Source organism: Typopeltis vanoorti, chromosome 24 (genome assembly GCF_054136105.1).
Source record: "Typopeltis vanoorti isolate ZY-2024b chromosome 24, IOZ_Tvanoo_1.0, whole genome shotgun sequence".
Lineage (NCBI taxonomy): Eukaryota > Metazoa > Arthropoda > Arachnida > Uropygi > Thelyphonidae > Typopeltis > Typopeltis vanoorti.
The window spans coordinates 60,354,322-60,381,524 of NC_143572.1; the positions used below are offsets into that span (position 1 = coordinate 60,354,322).

The following is a 27,203-nucleotide window of genomic DNA, read 5'->3' on the forward strand; positions in this document are numbered from 1 at the left end:
TGGCAAAATATGTCCTAGTCTTATATTTTAATTCTTTATCCTAAGATGTCAATTTATCTAAATACTTTTATTTGTTGATCTGTGATGTGTAAGGCCTCTTGAGATATATTAGCAAGCAGAATAATCTCTTATCAATGATGAAAGTTTTGTATAATATTCTTTTTAGTTGCTTTTCAAAAAATACATAAGTACCTAAAAGAGGCATGCTGTACATCTATATAAAAGTTATTCTGAGACTTGCTGGATTTTGCTAATTTAGTACATGGAATCCCTACAAAAATTTGTTGAGCCATACTATTTCTGTTTCAACGAAACAATTCACAGAAGATACAAATGGACAAAACACACAAGAAGATATTTATGTGGTTCAGTTTGTGTTTCACTTATTGCATCGTTTCTAACAATTCGAAATAATATTAATAATTCAAACAGTAAAGAAATTCCTCTGTAATTCTTACATTCAGTGAGGATTACAGAGTTAAGCCTCTTCAAAGTGAAGAGGCTTAACTTTAAAGAAAATGTCTACAACCTCAGAATGAATTTTGCTGGTTCTTCTGTTAATGCTATAAAGGAAGGCCATAGCCAGAACCTTAGGTAAAACTGAAACTGCATCTTTGGTAAGAGGATGCCTAAAGATATTGGTAATTTAATTCTCCCCCTCAAATCCAGTATCATCATATTAAATTAGTTAATTTTTTTTCCTCTTTTGAGGGTTGCATTCTTGTATGAGATAAGATTTTGTAATGATGATGATGGAAATACATTAAACTATTCAGAGATTTTAGATATACATCAGATAGCTCTAGTGACACCTCAGAGTTGAAACAAACTATTTGCTAAAAGTGAATGCTAAAAGTTTTATTTTATTTATTTTTTTTTTGGCTTCGTGTTTATTTAATGAAAGAGCTTCACTGTCATAAATCTATCAGTTGGTTTTGTTTACATCTGAAAACAAATTCTGCCTTTTTTTTTTTTTTTTTTTTACAGTGACTATTTTGTGCTTCTCTGCAATATTTATAAAGCCAATCCTGTTGTTGGTACATTGCTTTTTTAACCATCAGTTACCTATTGTTATTTTTTTTAAACTTGATCTATCTATTAAGATCACAGCAAAAATTTAAGATTGTCAAATCTAGATTTCATTTTAATTATTGATATTTGTCTCAGAAAAGAAATAATAATAAATTATATCCATCATTTTCTATCTTCTTATGAAGAAAATTGATGTGGTTTCTGTTCCTTATATCCAAGATACTTCAGAGAAGGTAATAAAACTTCTGTGCAAAATTACAAGTTAGATCCATTGTCCTGTGTGGAAGTTTAGATTTCCATACTTAAAAAAAAATTAAGTAGCACTTTATTAAAATGGATAATTTTTCTTGATCCATTACCTATTAATGCTAAAATGTTTTTACTGTGATCTTTGCATATTATCAAAATTGATAGGAAAGAGTGAACAGTATATCAGATATGCTTGTTCGTTGCTAGTTTGGCATTTTGACTTATTCCTATGATAAATTTTACTTTAAGTGGTAATGATTCCTAATTATAATACCAGCCTTACCAATTGTATTATTTCTATTTAAGTTCTCTTCTACATTGAAAATTATACCTAAGTTTCTAAAATGTTATTGGCTATATTGATCACTATTAAGAATGCAGTTGATGTTTTTGCTTTCCTATCAGTATTCATAATTTGGTGTTTTTATTGCTGAGTCATACTAACCTGGTCAATACATTTTGAAAACTTGTAGCACATATGTTTAAGTGAATGACATCATCATTATACAATATAGAATGCAATTTGATATCCCCAGTTTTGAGTTTCATAGTATTCAATGCTTTATTTGCTTAAATATCCATATAGATCATAAATCATGACAAAGATGATGCACTATCTTTCTATACATCTTTTAGTTTAATGCTCACCTAAGGGCAGCATATATCCTAACAATGGTCCTGAAGACAACAGTACTGTGTGCAGGCAAATAATTAAGGAGAAAGATCTATTAATAAATTTCTTGAAAAGCTGGGGGGTTGAATTCATTGGATGTATATTGGTTTGTAAGTAATTCATAAATTTGTTTTGAATCAGTATATCTGAATATGAAATACTGAAGGTAGAGTTCAAAATGGCTGTAAGGAACAAAAATACTACAGCTTGTAAACACTGACTCACATACATCCTACATTTCTTTTCTGAAGGTAGTAATTAATTCTTAATAACATTGTTTCTGCAAATCATCTCCATGATACATGTGTATTTTGATATAGGATACATCACATGCGTAATTATAACCAGCATCAGCAAAATGTTGATGCAAATCTTTAGGTGATTATAGATATTTTTGTCACCTGATCTGAGACCACTGCAGTGGTCTGAAAGTCATCCAGATTATCTAGTACTTAGTCCACTTATGGTATCAACCTTTTGATATCAATCCCACATTTTTGGGATTGATTTTTTTTATTATTATTATACTATTGTTTGTTTTTATTGATATTATTTATTCAACTCTTTAACACTTCATTGGTGTGTTTCACCATTATAAAACTGTTATCTTCAGATATCTGCTAGTTTGATCACAGTTATGAAAGAAGGATAAAATATTACATAACTATTTCATTTAATATAATTAAATTATATCGTATCTGAGTATTATGTACCCATGGTTTGACATTAAAATTCTAAATTAGGTATTATCAAATATTATATAATTCAACCCTTTGGTTTCTTGTTCTTTCTTCTGTGGGATTGCACATACTTCTGTTAACTTGATCTGTGATCTGATTTATATGTGTTTCTGATAGCCCAAACTTTTCCTTTCTTGTGTGTGTTTTCTTATGTGGCTTAGTCCTCCCCTTTTCTGAAGAACTAAGCTGGCTTCATCTCTACGAAAAAGTTGCTGGATGTATGCAAAATGTGAATACACCTGTGGTCTGAATGAGAGACACTCGTATAGGAAAGACAATGTAGGCTTCCCTCTGCACCTGTTAAACACCACAAAGACCAGAAAATCTCTAGAGACCTGAGATGGAAAACAAAAGCTACACAGAACATATCACAAAAGACTAGAGTATTGGAAAGTTGTCAAAATAGTGATCACACCCTGAACTGGACAATTAATTACTTGCATATGTTATTACGTACTCAGTTACCAACTTATATTCTTTAAGGACTCTAGCAAGTATTGATATCCCACAGAACTCTGAACAGGAAATTAAAAACTAAAATAATACAGTATTTTGAAATTCAGGTATCTGATTCAATACTGAATAAATTAAGATAGATTGGCAATTTGGGACTTGCCAACATATTATATTCTACATTGGCTTTAACCAGAAGCAAATATGATGATACATCTGATGGGGAGTCATCTGACTCTTATTGTTTTCATCAACAAACTTAAGCTAACATCAACAGAATTGCAGATTAGTATCAGTGGAAATGAAGTCAAACTGGTGTTACTGGAATTGAAATTCAGGTAAGATTCTGCTAAATAATAAATATGAGATATCATATTCGGGAAGGATTAACTATAGCATTTAGCACTAAATATGAAGATAAACTTCGTGATTGGTAGGCAATTTCATATATAGTGATATGAGCATAATTCAAAATGAGGAATTGAACAAGAAAATTTATTTGTGTTTATGATCCTAGAAGGTGATATACTAAGGAAGAAGAGGGAGAATTTTTCAAGTCATTGGAAAGGCAGCTGACATAAAACAGGCTCATTTTAGAGATCTAAACAGCAGAGTAAGAAATTAATCCAGACATAGAAATATTTTGGAAAAATTTGGATAAAAGAGCAAAGCTAATAATGATAATAGTAAAGTACCTGCTGGATTTCCATTCAGGACACAGACTAGTTATCACTAAGACTGTGTTCCAACACAAGAAGAGTTCAAAAACAATAATTAAACCTTAAATACTTATTGGCATAATGTGTATGTGGGGGGGGGGGAATAAATACCAATTAATTCTGCCAGGAAGGAATGTAGTGAAGTTGTCTGCATTGATAGAAAAATGACTTTGAGTTAACCCAAAAGAAGTTAGAACCAGTCCTGGAAAAGAAGAAAGATATCAAAAGTTTCTAGTGGCTAATTCAGCAGATGCCTTGAGTAAATACAGAGAAAAAATGTAAGAAAAATAAGCGATGCATAAAAGAAGCTACTAGACTAACTAGACGCATAGAAAGAATTCGGTATAAAGAGCATAGAATATAAATATCAAGAAGGTGTCAAAATGTTTTTTTTTTTTTTTTAAGCTTCAAAATGAAGGTCTCCTGAGAAGAAATCAGATAGGATAAAGCTGATGATAAAAAATATTTTGGGTTTGCAGAATAATTAGTTTGAAAGATTTTTAAATAAGGTAAGCAGTGACAAAATTGTGGTAGAAAATAATCGAGGTATGCACTCAGGGGTACATATGATTCCTTGGGGTAGAAAAAGCAGAAACCAGAAATGCTTCATGTATAGAAGTATTAATAGTTTTATTAGTCTTTACACTGCATAATTACTTGGTCAGAAGGTTATTCTGAATGAGTGGAATAAAGCTATCATCTGTTAAAAGGGAAATAAAACTGATGGGAGAATTATGGTTCCCATATTCCAGGTATGCAGGCATACTTGAGAAAAGGCTAAGAAAAGTGGAAGAGAAATTTGGTGTGCAAGCTGAGTTTGGGCCAAATAGCTATTGTCAAGATCAAATTTTCACTTTAAGACAAATAGGTGAGAAATTAGGGGGAAATAACAAGGTATTTAAGTTTTGTAGATAGGAATAGAAGGTGCCAAGAGAGAGAGAGGAAGCATTTTCAAACTGCAACAATTATATAGTGTAAATGGGATAAATATACAGAACTATATGGATCACATTATGAAGGAAAGTGACATTATATATATCAAAATTAGAGATATTTAAATTAATCCAGTAGAAGTCTTCCAGATTCTTTAACTGAATTGAATACTGCAGGAACATGAAAAAAAACATGAACACTGCATTCTTAATAAAGAATCTATAGAACAAGTAAAACATTTCACCTACTTAATAAAGATGGCAAATTAAATGTGGAAATAGACAACAGAATAAGCAAAGCTAGTATAGTGGGGATGTCGGTTGAAAAAAAAAATTATATGGAATTAGAAAAATTACCAAAACATTAATTCGCAATATAATAAAAAAAAAAAAAATTTCAAACTAATTTTATCTGAAGCTAATTAAAAAAAAAAAAAAAAGAATAGAGACCACAGATTTGAGAGGTTCTGGGGGAGGGGTAAGAAAGAAAGAAAAATGCATGTAAATGGTGAAATCGTCATGAAAGATTGAAGATATTACGAAGGACCTTGACATTGTTAGTATTCAAGAATATGTGAGCATTGATCTGAGGTGGTTATATGTCCACTTGAATGGGAGAAGAAAGGTTAACAAAACAGTTGTTTGATGCCAGAATAGTAGGGAAAAAATTCAGAGAAAGATCAAAATCCAAGTGGATTGATGCAGTCAAAAATATTTTAGAACACATTTTTTAAAATAAAAATAAATTGGTGACATAAGACAAAATTATTAGCAAACCCTGGCAGTACTGGTTGAGTTATGCTTTTACTTTTACACATATAGTTATATTTAATATTATAAATTAAATTTTTATTGTATACAAACTTTACATATGTAGATCAAAATGAGAAAAATTGGAAAAGGTTGTAGTGTATAATAATTTCAATAGGTCTCTAATAAATATTTAATTTACTCACATTTATCATTGTCTACTGTGGCCCAAGAATCCTTTTTGCAATTCCTGGAGGGGTTGTGACCCCAAAGTTTAAGAATCGTTGCTTTAGCAAATCAGACAGTATTGGCATCCTGACAAGAGGCAGATTAGTTTGGAGGAAATTTGTTGATATAAAAATTTATAATAATGTAAACATGTTCATGTGATATTATTATAATTTCCTGTGTACCTACTCCTTGAGGATACATTTAAGAAATTTAAATGATGATGAATATTTTGAAATTCCTAATTTGGAACATCAGACTGAATACATGATGAAATATATGTTCATGAATTTAATTGTTTTAAAAGAAACAGCTATATATTCTTATCTATGCATGCAATGTATACACTGAACTGTACATTAAAAAAAAAAAAGATTATAACTAATGCAAATAAATAAACTGAGTAGTATAAATTAAGGCATCTGCCCATTGCACAGATGTCTGTCAGTGGTTTAAGAAATACAATCAGATCTTGACCCAGTTTAGAATCTGTAGGATGTATTTTAACAGCATATATAGATAAGAAGTCTACTGTCATCATCACCCAAAGAATGAAAATATTGAAATTTTAAAATTATCTCAGTGTTTTAGACCAGTTGAATCCATGCCATATTAAATTCAAATTGTTAATTAAAGCAAGCAGGGATTTTATGCCAATGATACTTAGACAAGTTTTTTTTTTTTTGGGGGGGGGGGGGGGGTCAGGCATTACATTACATTAATTACATTACATTACATTACATTACATAAAACACAACTAAATGACATTGTATTACATTAATGTCATTTAGTTGTGTTTACATTTTAACCTTGGCAATTGCTGTATGTCTGTCATTTAATTGATAAAACAAACCTAATATCCTGGTTACATTCAATGATTTCTTGAGTTTCTTTCCATATGGAGCACCTGTTTATAGAGGAGGAGACTTTTCATTCTTCCTTTTACTTTATACTTATATTTTCAACTCTGATTCTTTTATCTATTTTTAGCGTGTTTATGTTATTTTCTAGACCATCATATAGGATCAGTGCTTGCCATTCTGTGCATCTGGTGAACATCTAGAAATAGAATTCTGGGGGTTATGTATTGCTTTGGTCCTTATTTCAGTGACACAGATATTCCTAGATGTCTCAGCCACAAATATGTAGTTATTGTTGGCTTGCTTTTGAAGATCACCAGTGTGTCTGAGTTTCTTTCTCTGTAGATAGCCCTTGCATTCTAGATAGTGGATGTTCATATGTAGCTCTGAATGTAAAAATCCCTGCAGCAGTAAATCCTTCTTTCTTTCTTGCTCTCCAATAGATGTAGAAATTTTGTCTCAGAACAAAAGGCAAAAACATCACCAGAAATAGTTAACCTATCATTCCTTGTGTTGCACTCTACAGGCAAACATACAGTATGGGAAAAAATACCACCCACCTTTACTCAGAAAAACTTGGATATGTTTACGTGTTTCTTAAAATCTTTCTCTCTTTTTTTTTTTCTTTCATTTTTTAACTCTCAAAAGAAAACATTCAGTGGACACATCGTGCCAAACATCCAGGATAACTTCTAAACAACACATTTTGGGTAAATGTTTAGCTCTTAACTACTTTGAAGTATAATCTGTGAGTGAAACTGTTTCCAACAAGGATATATGTGCATAGAGATGCAACCATGAAGAACAACATCCTCATATACAGAGATAGTAATCTGTAACTAATGAGAAATCTCATTCTTACATCCAACATTTGTCACGGTAAAGTACCTTAACTGGCTTGTCAGATTATACATGGTACACTTATTGAGCTATTTCACATACTAACATTATTGCATGCTAAAGTTGTCTGTCATATGTAGCTGCCATCTGCAGCAAATGCATCAATAAAGATGAAAACAAAGATCACTGCAAGGAAACCAAAATGCATAATCTGTAAGAGAACAGCATTGGAAGAATTGGTTTTGAATTACAGCTGAGGTAATTAGAGATAAGAGAACAGTATATTATGTCGGTTTGTTGTTCTGGCTAGTTTTCCTGTTTTTCCAAGTGAAAAATCCAAGATTCTGGAGAAAAAAAATTTACTACATGTGTGTGAGACTACCTTACTTAATTTGCTTTCATTTTAAAAATTTTTTATGGAATTTACAACCGTGTTAAAAAAACTTTTTTTATTATCCCGACGTTTCGATCTTCACATCAAGATCATCATCTGGAGCGTACATAATTTGCTTTCAGTTGAAAAGCCTTTATGAAGGTTCTTCATATCTTAGACAGGATTTGAACTCATTTCTTTCCAATGTTGCTATTGCATAGGGAAAAATAAAATAAAATAATTAAAAACAAGCTTCTTATCAGGAAGCAAAAAGAAGGCACATCTGCAACAACATCTAGTGAATAGATCTCCCCTTAACAACAATGCAACTCTAGAAAGATTTCTGTTCTTTATCCTGTCTGTTTTCCAGAAATGCTATATACTTCATTCTTTGTCAACCACAGCTCATTGACACCAATTATTTACAGTCCAACTATTTTTTATCAGGGTCACAAACTCTATCCCTTTATTCTTAATGCTCTTTACTTTGGTGTACTTAGTCGAGCCATAAATGCTGTTATAACTTGAACCAGACATACACCTTTAACCTATCAGTAAATCATTTACAGCTTTCAGCACATACACTCCCTTTTGCCTTCATGCATACTGCATACCCAAAGTTTGAGAGGCCACATATCAATGGTAGCATGCACAACATCCAACAGAAACGCTCCACTGCTCGCTCCAAATCCACCCTCAGCTTGCAACGCTGAGATGTCATTTCTTGCAGGCTACTCTCTCTCAAGCTCTGACCACAATTTGAAGTCCAACAGATTCACATAACTTCCAGATAGTCAATCAGATAGTGATATGTAGTCGGGCACATTCACCTCCAACCACTGTTGTGTGGTCCTTGCCTTATGTGCGGGAGCTGAGTTCTGTTGAAGGTACTGTTCAGGGGACTGTACCACAGGTTCAGATAGTGTCTTGATACACTTTGGCAGAGGTTTTGACTCCTTTCTCACATCCTGATATGTCGTCCCCCACCACCACTACTAACATCACTGACATGGGGTGATGACCTCTCTGAATTCTGGGTGCTATGGCATGTGCTGTGCAACCATGCAGGGCATATACTCAATCATTTTGGCAGTTAAATGTCTCTTCAGTTGTGAAAATCTTCTCATCCGCGAAGAGGATATCTTTGTGTCTGTTGTTCACGTACCACTGGAGAAATGCCTCTGATATTATCACCTACTACTGCATAAGTTGTGATGTTAGTAAGTGTGCATTAGAACAACAATAGGCTCATCCCCAGGTTATCGATTAGTACACGAGACATCATTCTCTGCATTCGCACGGAATTATGTCAGAGGCTTGCCTTCACAGCCCTCATAAGCTGTTGTGTCCTAATGCAGCATGGTTGACCTGTTCTTTGGTGATCAGATAGGTCTTTTGTATCATAGACAAATCCTACTGATTCTGAGTGTTTTTTAGCATGTTGAAAATAACAGATGGTTGCATTCTAACCTTGTGAAGTGCTATTACAACTACATGGTGTCCATAATAATCTTCCCACTGCATGTTAACCCATAAAGCTAGACCTCTCTTTCTACTGATAAACATGCAAATGTTGGTTGCACACAGTGCCAGTAATGCAACCAGGTTTGCTTAATTCTTGTTGGCAGCGCAGTTGTGTGCAGAAATTGTAACAGTATTTATGCCAGGACTGTGTATGAGCATAATACTTTTCCTTAGTTCCTCTTTCCTTTTCATAGTTCTTTACCCTTCACTCCAGAAAACATTTTCTTTGCTACTTCTGCTCTCAACCACCACTATTCATAAGGTACCTGTTCTGGTAACTTGCTCCACAGCCCATCAATTTTTGTTTCCCTGTCTGAATACACACTCCTCTTTTTCTCTTAGCATTATTGTATCCATCTTCACTCTCACTCAAATACAGACCATCTCTAACAGAGAGTTCCCTTCCTCTCTTCTCTCACCTTCAGATTTCTCTCACATATCCACATAATCAAGGCCCTGCTTCCTCTCATCCTATTTGTCATGCTATTCGTTATCACTGCCCTTCTTCTCAGCTTTCTGCTCTTATACAACAGCACACACTCTGATTTCTGCCTCTCGCTATTCTACATTGTGTCTGACAACCTACTCATTTTCTTTGCTACCTCATTCACACTTCTCATAAATCATTCATTTCAATACAACAATTTCTCTACACTTCCTCTCCTCTCCATAGCCTCTGTCACTCTTCCAATTAACTTTCATCTCAAATGTTCCTTCAATTTCTGCTCTGTTTGAACATTCTTCATCATAAAGTACCTTTAAAAAAAATTATACTTTCCACCCTTTGCTGTCATTGTATATCTTATCTCCTGTTTATTCCAATGGCATCTTATTTCTGACACTTTCAAAAGCTAGTTTACTTTTCAGATTCTCTATTACACTCTGCAATTGCCTTAATTACATCCTCAATCTCACCAATTTACTTCTAATATCCTCATTCATTTTCATATCTTTCATACCAACTTTGTTACACTCTTCATTTGTCTCTCAGTCACTATAGTTTCTTTCACTATCATTCTGCATTTATTCTTTCCAACTTTTGCCCTATCTGTATTGTTAACAGTGTCTTTCAAGCTCTCAGTGATTTCTTTCTCAGCAAGATCACTCACTCGTGCACATTTTTTCATCTTTCTTACCTGTAAGACTAAGTGAGAATGCCAAGAGGAGAACAAATAGCACTGGTTCTCCTTGGCATTCTCACTTACTGCATTTGCACTTTCACCCTGTCATTTATATATCACAGCTAGTCAACTCCATCTGATTTAAAAACACAAACTATGCACATAACTTAAAGAATACATAACACACTTCAAGAAGTGACTAATCCATCTTTATCTTTATAACCATCCTAGTCAGTAAACAACACTATACTTTTGAATAATGTATAACTAAATAGAAAATAAATGCACACATTTCAAATACACAATTCAAAAGCATCTCTCTCTCTCTCTCTCTCTCTCTCTCTCTCTCTCTCTCTCTCTCATGCATAGACACATCAAATTCCATAAATTAACCAAAAAAAAAAAAAATTATCTAAAAGATTGCCTTTTGAAACACAACTTGCTCCCAGGTATCCTCTTTCTTCCTCATATTTTCCCTTTTCCCAAAATGATATCGAAACAAATGTATATCAACACAGATAAACTTAAATTGCTTGAGCACAGTACAATCAATCAAAACTCAAAGGAACCTTGGATTCAGTTAATATCTTCCATGACCAAGTTAAGTAAAAGCAAAGTAGTCTAGTACAAAATTCAGAAAATTAAGGTTGTTTTTCCTATTCAACAGCAGCTGTGGACACAGTTGCAGATACACTGAGAACCTTGCTAGACCATCAAAGGAACTTTCAAACAGCCCAAAACAATTCAATAGACAAGGGGTGGCTCGCGAGTCATATGCAGCTTACATCCACGCATCATGCGGCTCTTCATGATCTACCAGGAAAAAATAAACAAAAAGAGAAGAGGAGACAACAGAAAAGAGGAGCAAAATAAAAAAAAAAGAGAGCGAAAACCAGGGTTAATTGAAAAATAATAATAAAAAAAGTTTTTAATTTGAAACACATTAAATCAAGTTTACTTTGAACAATTAAAATAATTTTAAAGTCGAAACAGAATACTGTAATTTTAGTTACTTATTTACTAGTAGAGGCCTTCATTGTATCCATTTTCTTAGTAAGCGCTTTAAAATTAGGTGTGTAATTAGGCAAAACAGTTCTTACAAGCTCCTTACAACCTCGCCATGCGCACACTCACTTACTCCCATACAATCACATCAGTCAAAGGTTGTGGCTCTTCTAAGTCTTACCAAAATTATGTTGGCTCCAAAAGGACGTGTAGTTGGCTACCCCTGCAATAGACTATTTACCCATAAAACACTAAAAACTACACTAAAGGATCACAGTTTGTTATTTCTGAACAGATGGCAACTTTTGTCACTGGTAAACTAACTACCACCATTTTTCATAGCTTGGCTGCATTTTATCCTCATCTCAGAAGACCATTTGGGTGCACATTTTGCCAAAAATGTATTCTTGACTCTGACAAATAATTAAGAGTAGGATAAATGTACATTCTCCTTTGATTCTCTGTAATCTATCATTTCTTTCTCCATCTGTGCCATAAAGTTATTCATTATAAACTTAAGAGTTGCAGATCTGTGTCCCTTCCAATGCTCACTTGCAGCTCTCTCTCTCTCTCTCTCTCTCTCTCTCTCTCTCTCTCGTGGGTCTTATCTACTGTCAGCCATATACTGCAGCTAGTCCAAATGGAAGTTTTATTGTCTGATCCATTGCAAAGACCATTGGACAACTTCACCTGCACCTCCCTCTCATCCAGATGACATCGCTGTTGTAGTTAGTACCTAAAGATGAAACTTACCGCTTGCATTGCTCTTCAACTCCTGCATAGAGAATCAAATCACTTCCTATCATACCAGCAACAGTGCACCGTATGGTTTCTATAGTTTTTTGAGAAAGACTATCTGAAAAAGAACTAAATAATTTAACCTAAAAAGTCTCCTGGTCCCAATAGCATCTCTTCAGTTGTAGTATTCATATGTTGTGCTTCAGAACTAACACTTGTCCTGTATCTTCTCTGCAATCTTATATTCAGTTGGCACTGATTCAAAAAAAAAAAAAAAGAGGGTGTTGAGTAAAGTCAGTCATCCAATTACTGATCAACTGCTATTGGTGACTTTCTCCCAAGCAATAGAAAAAATCATCAGCAATCAACTTCTTCATTATTCAAGAGGCCTGCCAATTCATCAATAACCACCAGTATGAATTTTACCACTCTAGATCTATAGTTGATCTCTTAGCATACATCACTGAGCACATGCCATGAAAAGGTTTAGAGAAACGTGCGGTCACTCTTGATATTAACAGAGCATTTAATTATTGTAGGGTATCAAGACCTACTCAGTAAATTGCCATCCTTTAGTCTACTTGCCACATTCTGTAATTGGGTAACAAAAGCTTTTCTGCCAGTACACAAGTTCCTTGGGGATCATCTGAAGGAAGGACTACTTAATGCTAATCCAAACTGCTGTTTATAAAAAAATAACATTGTACTATTGAGAAAATTGGACCAGAGGCAGTGTTCAACTAATTTGATAATGTCTGGTGAAAAGAGCTCTCTAATAAGATCTAAAATATCAACTGGAACATTTGTAAAAAGACTTGCATGTTTTTCTGTGTTGTGTGTGCACACTATCCATGTTTCCCAAATTTCCTTCATTCAGTGGACTCTGGGTTCATATCTCACTGTGGCATGGATATCTGTGAAAATCTTTAGGTGATGGTGAATTTCTTTCTTCTGTCAGTGTGTGAGTGCTACACCTATTTATTGGAGGCCTGAAAAATAGCTTAGAAAAGAATATATTTAGTTTCTAGAGCAGTGGTTGTTGTATTATCTAATCCTTAACTGGTCCAAAATATTAATACTAATGTGTACTACAGAATGTGAATTCTACTCAAGAAAGGTCAACTTATAGTACACATTAGTAACCTTTCTTGAGTAGAATTCACATTCTGTAGTTCTATGATACTTGCTAATTTTTAACCTTTAATGGTGTATTATGGCCTCAGACCCTTGTCAAAAAATAAAAATATTATTCTTGATCTAAAATAAAAATCTGAACATAGTAATTGATAGCTTTATCTAAACCCAACTTGTTCATTTCTAAGTTTGTCTTCAAAAATTTTCTTTAGCCCTTTTTAAATTTGGTCAAAAATGTTTATTTAAGCATTTTTAGGATGAATGTTATTTGTTTCAGTAATGAAAATAAATTTTCCTATGGCTTCTGTTTTTTACTACTTTTACACATAACTTTTGTAGATCTTTTGCCAAGTTTTTCTGAGGTCCCCTCTTTATTTACTTGCCAGATTTCTGTTTTCTGATCTGCTTTACTAATTTCTTTAATTTGCCAGGAATGTTTTACCCATTGCAGAGAACTTATCAAGTAAATGTGTGGTAAGGTAATCTAAAAATTTACTTTCAAGTGCCAGGTATTGGTTTTCAGAAGTGTTTCAAATATCTTATTTTGCCAGTTCAGATCACATACATCCTTGACTGTCTTTCATTTCATAATTAGCTTTTTTTTGTTTCCAACTTGTTTTACTTCTTTCCAAGTAATATTTGAGTCTGTAGCCATATCTGGAGAGACTGCAAACAATTGCATTCAACTGCAATTGTTTGCAGTTGAATACTGTTCATTTTCTTATTTATATTTTCCTTTGTGATGTGATGTAACACTAATTTCTACCTAATTTTAGCCTAATGGTATCAGTGTCAAATTCTTGTATACTAAATCTGATTTCTCATTGATAATAAATGAAGACACCTGAAAAACATTTCAAAATTTATGTGTATCTATTAGTATGATGTTAAAATGAAAATTCTTCTTAGATTTGCATCTATTCCTTCTTAATATTCTAATTAATTCCCTTTGTTTTCTAAATGGATTTTTTAGCTTAAACAAACTTAAATGTGACAGAGATGTCATATTCAGGTTGTTTCAAAATTATGTTTATACACTTGAACCCCACCAGCCTTTGGATGTGTGTGTGTGTGTGTGTGTATATATATATATATATGTCAAGGTTGCAATGTATGTTGAAGTGCATATTAAAATTCCAATACCATTGATATTATGACATTGAAATATCATGGATACAAAGCATGTGGAGGGATATATGTCATCCATATTTAATGTGGCTAAATATGTTTTTTTTTTTTTTTTTTTTTTTTTTTTTTTTTTTTTTTTTTTTTTAAGCTCAAACACGTTTTCCACAATAAACTTAGTGGAGATGCTCAAACTCTCTATCTTGGATACATGAGTAACATCTCTCCTCTCAGTTTTACAGAATGCAAATCACAAGTCAAATGAAATGTTTGGTGCTTCTGTCTGTATTGCCCTCTACATTTCCTGCACTATTCATAGTTTGCAATTGTAAACTTGACTTTTTATCACCATGCAAAAAATAAAATTATAATTAAAACAATCCAAAGGCATGAGGTCCAGGGACCTTAATGATTTTTAAAAGTATTTCATCTGTGATCTATCCATTGTTAAAAATCAGGATGGACAATTATTGCAATATATATATATATATATATATATACACACACACACACACACATGCACACATATACCACATATACATACATATACACTTTTGACATGTTTTGCTCCTTGTTTGTGGCCTTGTAAATTGACCAAATGAAATAAAAGGAATCTTCACAGATTTTTGTAAAGATTCCAAATACTGGATTTTAATAAAAGTTGTCTAGCCAGAATCATAGAATAAGTTGCATCTAGCTATTTTATGAACAACACCTAATAACAAGGTGGGCTTGTTTTCTGTATTAAGACATATAAGCTTTAATTCCATTTTACCTTGAAAAGGAAATGCTTTTGAAAAATTTCATAGACATCAACAAAACTTAAAAGATAGTGTTGATCTTTTAAGGATATGCAAATCAGTTTTATTAACTGATTGCCTATGGTCATACATTTATCAGTTCGCTGAATAACAATTTGGCTTGTTACTGTAGAAAGATCAGCAGACTCTAATCACACTTAAAACTTCTAATCTCCTTCCTAAAAGCTGATTCATTAATAGTTTACTATCAGGGATGACCAAAGAATGGAGACCAACTGACCACCAAACTTCAGTTAATTAGAACTAAAGGAACACTGCTTACTCCCTTTGGTAATAAAAGTCATTAGAGGATTTATTTATTTTTACAAATTATATATGCAATTTTATTTCCCAAAGGAAACAAACAGTTTGTCAGTCTTAAGTGTAAGCACTAGCCAGTGTGCAAGATAAATACGACAAAAGAATACAACTGCCATCTAATATTCTTGATCATAGCTAGTGAAAAATCAACTGGAGAACATGTATGTTCTCCAGTTGATTTTTATCATAGGCTGTGCATGCACTGTTTAAGCTTTAATAAAAATATAATTTCTTGGCAAGTTTAATTTAACCATTTAAACTTCTGTTAAATGAAAAATAAGTTCAGTAGGTAAATAGGCTTGTTTAGCCATAGATAAAGAGTTGCAAATATATAGCCAGCAAAGGTTGGTTGATTGGTAGAGCCTCTGCTACTAATGGCTCGCAAAAAGTTAAGCAAGTTTGAGCACGGTTAGTAGTTGGAAGGGGTTCAATGTTGTTGGCACACTCTCCCTCTATGAGTCTTTGGACTCCCTGGAGGTGTCACATAATAATAATATTGTAGGTGTCACGTAATAATAATATTGTGGATCTTTTCATTGTATAATATTTTAGTGCTATTTCATAAATTATGTATGAGGCCTAGGTTCTTGTTGTGATCTTTCATTTCATATATCTGAAAAATCACTACCAGAGAAAGCATTCTTCATATAATTTTAACATAATTTTTATTTGTACCTAGGATCTTGTGAAAAGTCACCTAATGTTTGCTGTAAGAGAAGAAGTAGATGTACTAAAAGAGAAGATCACAGAATTGATGGATCGCATCTCTCAGCTTGAATATGAAAATGGCTTTTTACGTGCCAACGCAAGTCAGGAAACCTTAACTCAGCTGTCACAGTCTCAGCAAGTACCCAAACCACCACCTCCTCAGGTACCAAATATAACTGCACCATCCATGCACATCCAGCAGCAGGCGGTTACAGCCACACAACAAGCTCCTCTTCCACCGCAGCAAGCATCATCATAACACAATAGTTCGCTGTATATTTAAATTATATGTATCTCCTCTTTCTCTCTCTCTCTCTCACTCAAATACACATTCTGTACATTAGATTTTGTGTCCCACCAGTTGTTAGTACAATAGGTATTCATAGTAAGGGGATTAGCTGTAATCTTTGGAGGCATCATGAAGAGTATACTGTTGCTAGAATGTCATAATGAAATGAGATTTGTATATGTACAACATTTCGTCATTCTGTAACATATAACTATTCCATAGTATTATTACTCATTGGTCTTTTAACCATGAATCTATATACATGTGTATATACGATTTTTTCTTTCTTTCCCCCCATAATCAGATGGCATAAAAATGTTGCGAGTAGGATGTTCAAAGTACATGGCATTGTAAATAGCTGACCAAATTTTCATATGTTTGAGATTTGTCATACATAGGTTGTCATCAATAATCATATCTTGTAGAATTACCATTTGTTTATGTATTTCCCCTTCCCCTCCCCCTTTACCCTTTCCTAATCATTAGCAAACATAGCTTGTTCTCTTTTGTAACTTAAGACGTCTTGAAAAACCCAAAAAGATTTCAGGATAGTATGAATGTTACTTCAAAGTAACGTTAATTGGGATTAGCTGTCCTGGCCATCATAGATCACACAAGACACTAGTAGTAGTTTTAAAAATGGTATCAGTAATGACAGATTGTGTAATGTGTTGTGCGATAGTGAAAACTGTGTTGAGAGATGGTTAATCCTTGATTCTCTCAGATCGCATCATCACAAGCTAAGCCTGTACATAAAATGTTTGTTGTGAGTAATGAAAAAGCTATTTAATATTCAAATATCAACAATTTGATGGTCCCAGTGCAGAAGATAACGCCATTAATATTTCATATTTCCTTCACAGAAGTTAACAGAGTTAATGCAGATTGTTTTAGAATTTATAGGAGGAGGGGAAAGAATTCTTAGTTAGGAGAAAACATTTTTCTGAATCCCTGGTTTCCAAGATTAGCTCTCTCTCTCTTCCCCCTTTTCTTCTCCTTTAATGTTGTTTAGGCAACATGCACACCATATAAATGCAGGTCAGAGTTATATTTGCACTTGATTCCCATGGTGCTTTGGTCATGGGAAAAATTGCAAAGGAGTGTCTCTGCAGAAGCTGCTTCCTTTGTTGGACCAATGCAAGATTTGTATAGAGAATCTTATCTTTTATATTAGATATTGAGAAACAGTGGATGTTGAACATGCCAAACAAATATTGTCAGAGTGTTTCATTATGCTGTATAATAGTTCAGAATAAGAAAGGAGGAAACAGTAGTGACATGCATCTATGTACTCACCTAAAACATGACATAGTAGGCCTTACAGTACTTTGTGATAGAAGCGGGATTTCACAATCCCGTCTCATTTTGGCTGCCATTAGACAGCTAAACCAGAGCCAATGCAGAATTTTTTGTGATACATCTGTAAGCAAAGGAGCTAGTTCATCATTTTTTTTTTTTTTTATCTTCTAATGCTCTCATTTATAATATATGTAATTGGTAATGCTTCATGAACCTGTGCTGAGTGTGCTATTTTAGTGCCTAGCATTGTACTATCTTAAAACTTCATGGTGAGTTCCAGATTGTTCTTGAGAAGTTTATTTTGATTCATTAATGTATATTAGCTAGTAGGCCATAGACTTGACTATCGTATTTTAAGTTTTAAGTATATATATATATATATGGGTCTGCAAGGTGGCAATGGGGGCCCCCCCCCCCAAGAAACATATTTGAGATTTTTTTATTTATTTTTGTTAATTTTTTTCTACTGTATACAGATCTGCACTAGACCAAGATAGTCCACGTGACTAATGGGGATAATAAAAAAAAATAAAAAAATTGTTAAAAATTTGCTGCTACTGCTTAGCTCACCACTGTTTTCCTTCTTTTTACAACGTGATGTATATAGTTAATGGCTTGTAAAATAAAGTTTCACAGTTTTGATTTGTACCATATCAGTGTGCTGTCATTTCTTTAGCAAAATACTAAATTTTCATACCTTAATTTTATTTACACTTGGAAGGGAAGAGGGCTTGAAGTTGAGGAATAATTATTATTAAGCTAATTATTCATATTTGAGTTCAAAGCATTATGCAGATTATTAGTTAGTCTGAATTAAAACTTGACAAATTCCTTAGTGTATCAAATTTTTTACTGTTATTCTTGATTCTCTCTCTCTCACTCACACATACACAGAGAGAAAAATAAATTAATTATTTGATTGACAGCATCTAAAAATTGCTTCAGGAAACTGGATCTTTGAAGCAAGCTAAGCAAAAGAAATTGAACATTGGCATATATCAAAATGAAGAGTGGATGCAGTTGAAAACTATTGCTGAAAGGAAAAGTAGGAAAACCTGTTTTCCAACATAAAAACATATTGTTTCCATGTTAAAGTTATTTAAAATAAATGAGAACTTCTTTGCAAAACCTAATAATGCATTTGCAAATCTCCCCCCCCCCCCCAACTAAAAAAAATTAACTAGATTCCTCTTTTGTGCAGGTTCAAAATATATTAGTCCTGTCAGACCTGGGCCAATTATAGTACACACTAATTTGTGTACTATTTGGTTTCAAATTTTTTAAACTACACCTTCCATTTTAAACAGAATTATAACATGATTTAAATGTATTTTCATTCATTAATTTTTCATATCTATGTATATTTAAAAGAAACCAAGGATATGATTTCTTGCCATCATTAATTTATAATACAAAAGTGAAAAAAACTATCAACATCTATCTCTAATCCACAGTATTTTAGTAATGAGATGCGACACCTTTTGGCTACTCATATATGGAAGTATGACTTCTGCATTACTTCAACCTTGGTATCACTTGGGTATTTTTACCTCCCACTGGAGGCAAATCCAGAGAAGAAAAAAAAATATATATATATTTTTTTAAAAATTTGTCTTGCTATGATTGTTGGTGCTGCCAATTGGAATATTATCACGAATATTTTGAGCATTCCAGAATATCGATGACCTTGCCATGTCACTTGTCCAAGAAAAATCATGGTTTCAATGTTCTTAAGTGCAGTGCCATTTTATGCTAAATCATTCTGAAAAGGTTTTTTCCCTATGGTGGCTAACTATTTTTGATTCTGGTCCAAAATTGTGCACAATCACTCCACAGGTGGATCATTTAAAACTCCTACAGATGTATTGTTATGTTATTTTTACCAGCAGTTGTTCTTATAGTAAACTGAGTGAATGACACCGAGAGAACTGAAGCAAGTCGAAATGAATCCTTTGTGATCAACTAAAGATCCATGCATGATAAAAATCAGTAAAGCGAATACATAACTGAATATTTTTAAATATTTGCATAAATGTGCTAGTATTTCCACTATTATGGATTTAATTTTTTTTTATGTTATTATTTGACACCTCCAGGCAGTCCAAGACTCATCGAGGGAGGGCACCTACTCTACAACTCTGTCTCCACCAATCAACTTCATCCACCCTCCACATCATCTACACCAACACCATCTACTGTCCACCATAGACAATCACAAACATCCATGCCCACGGCGGGATTCGAACCCACAGCCTTTTGGCTGGAGAGCGGATACGCTAACCATTCGGTCCGGCCTGGTTGGCCAAGTGGTTAGCACACCCATAGGTTTACATTTTATGTATCCACAAAATGTAAACCTATGGGTGCGTTTATGGTTAATAAACCAGAAATCTTTTCAATCCACTTCTGGCCTCCATTATAAAGAACACACTTTATTATGGAGTGTTCTTTGGATATGAATCCAAAGAAATCCCGATAACTCTTTATCCAAGTGTATATGAGACCAACTCGCCATCAGTTGAATATCTACGAATTTCTTGCTGTTGCCATTGCTTTAAACATACCTTTCCGTGGACTTTTTACTGAGTTACAGCACGCTTTTGAGCTGTATTTTTACTTTCCGGTACGGTTGGAATATTTGCAAATAATTCATGTCAGAAGTTATGCAGAAATTAAGTTGGTCGAATGGTTAGCGTATCTGCTCTCCAGCCAAAAGGCTGCGGGTTCGAATCCCGCCTTGGGCATGGATGTTTGTGATTGTCTGTGAAAGCACTAGTGGTGGTGGTAGTCGGCTGTAGATGATGAAGGTTGGTGGAGCAGTGAGACAAAGAGCTGTAGAGTTGATGCCCTCCCTCGATGAGTCTTTGGACTCCCTGGTTTTTTTCAACAAAAGAAAAAATTTAATTGCATATCAAAATTTGCTTCTGTTGATATACAAAATAAAAAGTTGTATTTCAGGATCGTATATTTTAAGTAGGGAAATGTCAATCAGTAACGCCAGCTTCTTCATATTCTACGTTTAGAAACGTGTGAGAAAGTAAAAGGCAGCCTCGTTTCCCCTCCCCACTAAGAACCCCATCACTGGTATACAGCATATTTTGCAGTAACAGTGGGCATGCGAAATTTTATTTGTACATAATTCAGTAGAGTTGAGGGGGGGGCTGCATCTTTTATGTATATTTGCGAAATTTACAAATTCAAGCAATTAAACAAATAGCAATGATAATTATCGCAGAGAAAATTCTGTAATAGTGGAATTCAGGAATGAGCTGTCGAATGTCATCCAGCTATTTTTCGGTAACACCCGTTTAACTGGTTGACTCCTTAAACAGGACTCGGACTTCTTCCTTCCCATGGGTTGATTACGACACTGGAGTTTGTCTACATTGCTTGGGTCGCACTCCTTTGGGGGTCAAGAGGTAGGATGCTTGACCTCGTCTCCAATTCACAACCACAGGGTAAGCTGGAAGCTAGTTGACTCCCCCTACCTCTCGGTGTCTCGACGTAATTACGTTATGTCATTTGATATAGACTGTCTCCTGCATCTGCGGACAAATTACCCCGACATTAAATTGCTGCAGGTAAGGAAAGGTTATCCGACCCAATGGGGTAAGCACTGCAATCAGCTGCAGAATGACTCATTGATGTCGTCAGAAAATGATGTCAATATAAGTGAGGAGGGACGCTGGTTTCATACGAAGGTCGCTGTAACAACTTCCGTAAGACGTTTTCTTTTCCGTGCTGCTTGGGTCAACGGAAACTTGTTGTTAAGCCTCCGGGGCGAATATAGTAATAATGAGAATTTTTCTGTACAGCACTAGTTCACAAAGTCTAGGTGCAAGCACATAGTCGTATTGTTCGTAAGGATATCTTTTGACCAGGGGTGTCAAACTGGTGACTCGCGACACGAGAAATTCAGGGGAAAGATCAGTTAATAACACATGTATGATGCACTGGCAAGTTTTAGATGTAAATTGGTTTTATTTCAAAATCATTTAAAAGAGAATATTCTAAATTACTTTCCTATGTGTGAACAGTTGAACAATAAGAATCAACGTTTTACCTTTTCTCGATATTGTCTCAAACTAGAAAAGATTAAAGAAGAATTTGATAGGCGATTTTAAGGAAGCAAGAAGTTTTTTCGCTTTTTACAAGGTACCTTTTTCCTTTAATTTCGAAAACCTCCTATTTGTATTCAAATGGAGCGTATTGACTTCCAAAATGATTCCATTCTTGAAGAGAAATACCAAGAAGTCGGTGTTCCAAAAATATACACTTATTTAGATCAAAAATATCTGAAAATAAAGTTTGCAGCAAATATTCTGTTATTCTGGAAGCACCTTTTTATGCGAACAATTATTCTCATGTATGAAAGGTAACAAAACAGCCCACAGATCAAGTCTAACAGACGTCAATCATTCTGCCATAATGAAGGTCATATGCTCTCAATCTTTGAGTCCAAATTTTGCCAAGCAGATTAACAGTAAACTTTGTCGGGGGAAAAAATAAAATACTATAATTATATTATGCAAGTCTATATATTTTTACCCCAAAATATTATCATTGACATTTCAAAAAAATGCCGAGAATATAGACATCCCCCCCCCCCCCAAGAAAATAGAAGTATTTTATTTCAACACAAACACAAAAAAATTTAAAACTAATAGGAGGCTCTGTAAATTTTTGCGATGGCTATTTTTATACTTTTTTAGACTATAAATATTTGATTTGTTCAAATATTTTAATTTGGTTTAAATGCTACATATATATATTGTAAATATTAATATAAAATAAAAAAAATTTTTTTGAGTTGTCAGCTACATATATATATTGTAAATATTAATATAAAATAAAAAAAAAATTTTGAGTTGTCATAATCATTATACTATTATTTTGTCTTGAATTTTGTAATGACAGAATCAATTAAATTTTCATTATTAATTTTCCAGTTAATTTATGCTCATTCTTTCACTTCGCTTCGATTCTAATTAGTGCAGCTATTTTTAGTCGAAAATTTTTTTTGCGGCCCACTTGAGATACACTTTTATGGCAAATAGCTCGCCGTCCAATTGAGTTTGACACTCCTGCTTTAGACCGTACGGAAATTGCAATAATGGATTTGTTGCGGAGCTTCTGATGAAATATCTACCAACGGAGTATTGTATTTTTATTTTAGAAATTGGCAAAATGAAAAGGAAGTTGCTTGTCCCATAAGGGTACATCAGTGTAATAGTACTGATGAAAAAAAAAAAAAAAAATCAGCTAACGCCTTTTAATTCCCATATATACAGGGAGTAGGCGAGGCCTGATGACTACTGCAATAATACTGTTTCACCGTTTTCCTCTCGTATTTAATATATATATATATATATATATATATATATATATATATATTGGTCAACGATTTATATCCTGAATCACTGCTGCCCATGATATAATTTTTTTTAAGCCATTAAACTATAAAACTAATAATCTTCAGCTAAGTTTACCGAAATGTTATTCTTGAATTGGAATAATTAAACATTTCTGTTTAATAGGTTAAATTCAGCCGGGGTCCGGAACTTTTTATGCACCGGGCTCGGACCCGGAACATTTTCTTTTTTGTGACTTTTCTCCCTTTACGGTAATTATGTCTGTATTATTGTGTTATTCAACAATTGTTTACAGTTTTGAATGTGTATGTAATCAACAGTCGCCTGATTACGAACGCTTGACGAAAGGGACGGGGAAGTTTGGAGCTTCCTGTAATACGTTATCTTGCCGCGATTGACAAGCAAACATTATTGCAGCGTAGTGTAGCAGAATTTTGACAGTCGTAGCGATATTTTTTTCTTTTCTGGTTGGCAACACAGTCAGTAACCAACAATAGAACAGCGGATTAGCAGTTGTTTATCAGAGCTCGTGATGGTGAGAAGCACGAAAAAAATCGTGTAATATTTTTGTGTTTATATAGTTAGGCCTACTATTTCAACTATGGATAAGTACATTGGTACTTTTTTTTAAACGAAAGATAGTTCGGATGACAGTGATAATACAAAACGAGTTTGTAAAGACAGTTTGTGTGTAGTTTCTGAAGAGAAGTATGACAAATCCACAGAAACACAGGATTCCCATCAGTTGCCATGCGATAATATTAATACGTTGAACGAAAGGAAAGATTTGCCGACTTGCTGGACACTCGAGGATCGCATTCAAAAGGTAAATACAATTAAGGACGGAGGTTTAGGGTGTATAACATGTGCAGAGGTACAGACCCTAGGCACAAGTTCTTCACATTAGGGTATTCACTAAGCATCCGAGTGGATAAATAGGTTAATACGTATTAAAGGAGAAGGGTCTAAACTAGGGGTCGCCAAAGTTATTTGCCCGTCGATCCCTTCAAGCGTTTCTTGGCTTTTTATCGACCCTCTATATTTTACTATTACGTAATTAAATAGGACAAGCAAAAAAAGACGCTTATGTGAATTTTTAGATTGTTTATTTTATAGTTACAATGATTATTGTATGTATAATATAGTATATATTATATTACTATCACTAGTAATATCACTGGTATTACTACCAGCGCTGCTCAACTCTTCAACAGAGAAGTTTAGTTCGTGAATGAATAACGATTGAATTATAATATATATGTTGATGAATTTTAGAACATTAACGCTCACTTGTATGTCGATGCTCAAAAATGAGACTGGGATCGAATACTTGTATCAGTAAATAAGAACCACGCACGTGTTGCAATCTCGCTCCCACTGCGCCGGCCGGCGGGAACCACCAACATCCGTTTATTGGTAAATACGTCATTTTGGCCTACTTGATTGGCCTCAGTAACTATTTTCATGACCTTACTCCATCTTACAGGTCCTATTCATGGACCTGTAAGATGGAGGTACTGATCCCACGATTCACTCTTAATTGCGTTGTCATTACCTCCATGTCTTTTGTCATGGAGGTAACCCAAGTTAACCGAATTAAATATTACTCATACAATGATGTCTTATATTTTTCTGTCGACCCCTTTGGCGACCACTGGTCTAAACAATGCCAACAAAAGCAACTCGGAAAGAAAATTTACGAACATGGAGATACCAAATCTCAGTAAAGTGCAGAAGCGACACATTGTAGAAGAACAGAACTCTTTAGCTCTCGAAATCACGTGTGTTTTGCACTGCGTATCATATTGCAAAGCATAATCGTCCTTTTGTAGATCATCCAAAATTAATTGAATTTCAGATTCTTAATGGGCTAGACGTGGGACGTGCTTTATTACATTATAATGTGACATGCACTGAGATAGTGAATCATAGTGCAAAACAAATGAAAGAAAATTGTGGATAGCATTGTAAACCAAAGAACCAGAATTTATATTTAGTGTTTCTCGTGGTGTGAAAAAGATGGCCTGATGACTTTAACTCCACTAGAATAAATAAAATTTTAAAAAAATGTTGCAACAATCTAGCAATAGCCTCACATTTATGATCCTTTAAGGTCCCCGGAGCTTATTCGTTTAGAAAGAATTTAACCACTGCCGGATCTGACATGTCCCATGTCAGATCGGACATGTTTAAAAAAAAATACTGAAGCAAAGTCTTCTTCCATCAAATCTGAGCCGGTTAAAGGACTATCTGTTATGCTGTAGAAGTCAGTGCAGTTCCAACACGTTGTGGAATCTATGGTAAACATAGATAGAGTAAACCATACACTGACATATCGTCCTGAGGCCGTCAGAGCGATAGGTGTCACTAATAGTTACGAACCTGTGGCTATGAGTAATAGCTAAGGGCGAATACCACTTATTTATCGATTTCGAAAAGTTAGTTATGGCTAAAGGGGATGTACTTATTTTCCTTTTGCGAATAAAAAGACTTTATAGGGTTTATTTTATATTTATATTATTCATTAAAACTTCGTATTATTATTTGTACTAGATAAATTTGGAATTTTGATCCCCACTTAGTAAATATGCAAAATAATTAAAAATTTATACTGAATGGTAATACTTAGTTGTCATGATCTCTATGGCTTATTAATATTGCCACGGACTTCCCTGATCAACTACTGTTTCGTGACTATTAAAGCCGTTCAAATGGAAATTTCAAAAAGTTCGTATCCCATTTTGTGACAGTTAAAAGCCATCAGGACTAATTGCTAAAATAGACCAGCGTGATGGACTAAGTGAATAATATCTCTTCTCTCCAACCAACATTACATTCGAATCCCACTATGGCATGAATGCTTGTAAAAGTCTTTAGATGGGGGATTGTTTTCATATCCCAGTGCGAGCTTAACACCCTACTTATGAGAAGTCTGAAGTGCTGTTTGATTGCTAAACAAGGTTATTATTATTACAGGCAACTCCAAGGAGTCAGACTCATCGAGGGAAGCCCTAAACATCATGTCAGGAACAACTATTTAGCATTCACACAGTATCTATCATACTTTGAACTCATTTACAGTCATGGCATCCACAACAAACTCGGGCAGCTTATTCCACTCATTCACCCATCTCCAAGCAAAAACCTAGTTCTAATGCCCTTGTTAACTACACTCTTCCTCAGTTTCCATGGATGATCCCTAGTTCTCCAACCACCAGACCTGTTCTGAAAGTTTTCCTCTGAATTAATCTTGTAAAAACCCTTCACTAACTTGAATATTTCAATCATATCACCCCTTTTCCGCCTATCAACCAATTTCTGTAACCCACAGATCTTCAACCTGTTCTCATAAGGTTCATTCCATAGACCTGCTATCATCTTGGTCACTCGCCTCTGGATCCTCTCTACCTCCTTCCCATCAAGAAGAAACCCTGGCACCCAGATCTGGGCACAGTAATCAAGATGAGTTCTTATCAAGGTACGATAAAGAGGAATAACAACCTGCTCGTCAAAGTATTCTTCAGTAACCAAGTGATCTGGTGAGCTGATTTAGCCAATTTTGCTATGTGCCCCCTAAACTTCAACTCATTATCCACTGACACTCCCAAATCTCTGGCTTCATCAAAGTACATTCCACCAATGTAGTATACTGCTGCTTATCTCTTCACCCCAAAATGCATACATAACTTTATACTTTGCTGCATTAAACTGACATCCCCTTAGCCGTCTGCCAATCTATCCAAATCATCCTGCAAAATTTTGACAGCATGTGCATTTACTATTGTTCTGCCCAACTTTGCATCATCAGCAAATGAATGAATAGTTCCTCTCAGATCCTTTCCTATATCGTTAATGAACAAATTAAATAGCAGTGGTCCAAAAACAGAACCCTCCAGCACACCAGTAGTCACATGCCTT

At 34.2% G+C, this 27,203-nt stretch overlaps 1 protein-coding gene across 1 annotated transcript in view; it reads left to right on the forward strand.

Annotated features, from left to right (window-relative positions):
- Positions 1-18,564, forward strand: part of LOC150093276 (uncharacterized) — a 281,578-nt gene extending 263,014 nt beyond the window's left edge. Inside the window, exon 3 of the mRNA XM_090414078.1 lies at positions 16,297-18,564. Coding sequence (XP_090270204.1) covers positions 16,297-16,584 — 288 coding nt within the window. The 3' untranslated portion in view covers positions 16,585-18,564. The remainder of the gene's footprint in view (positions 1-16,296) is intronic.
- Positions 18,565-27,203: the final 8,639 nt, after the last annotated feature.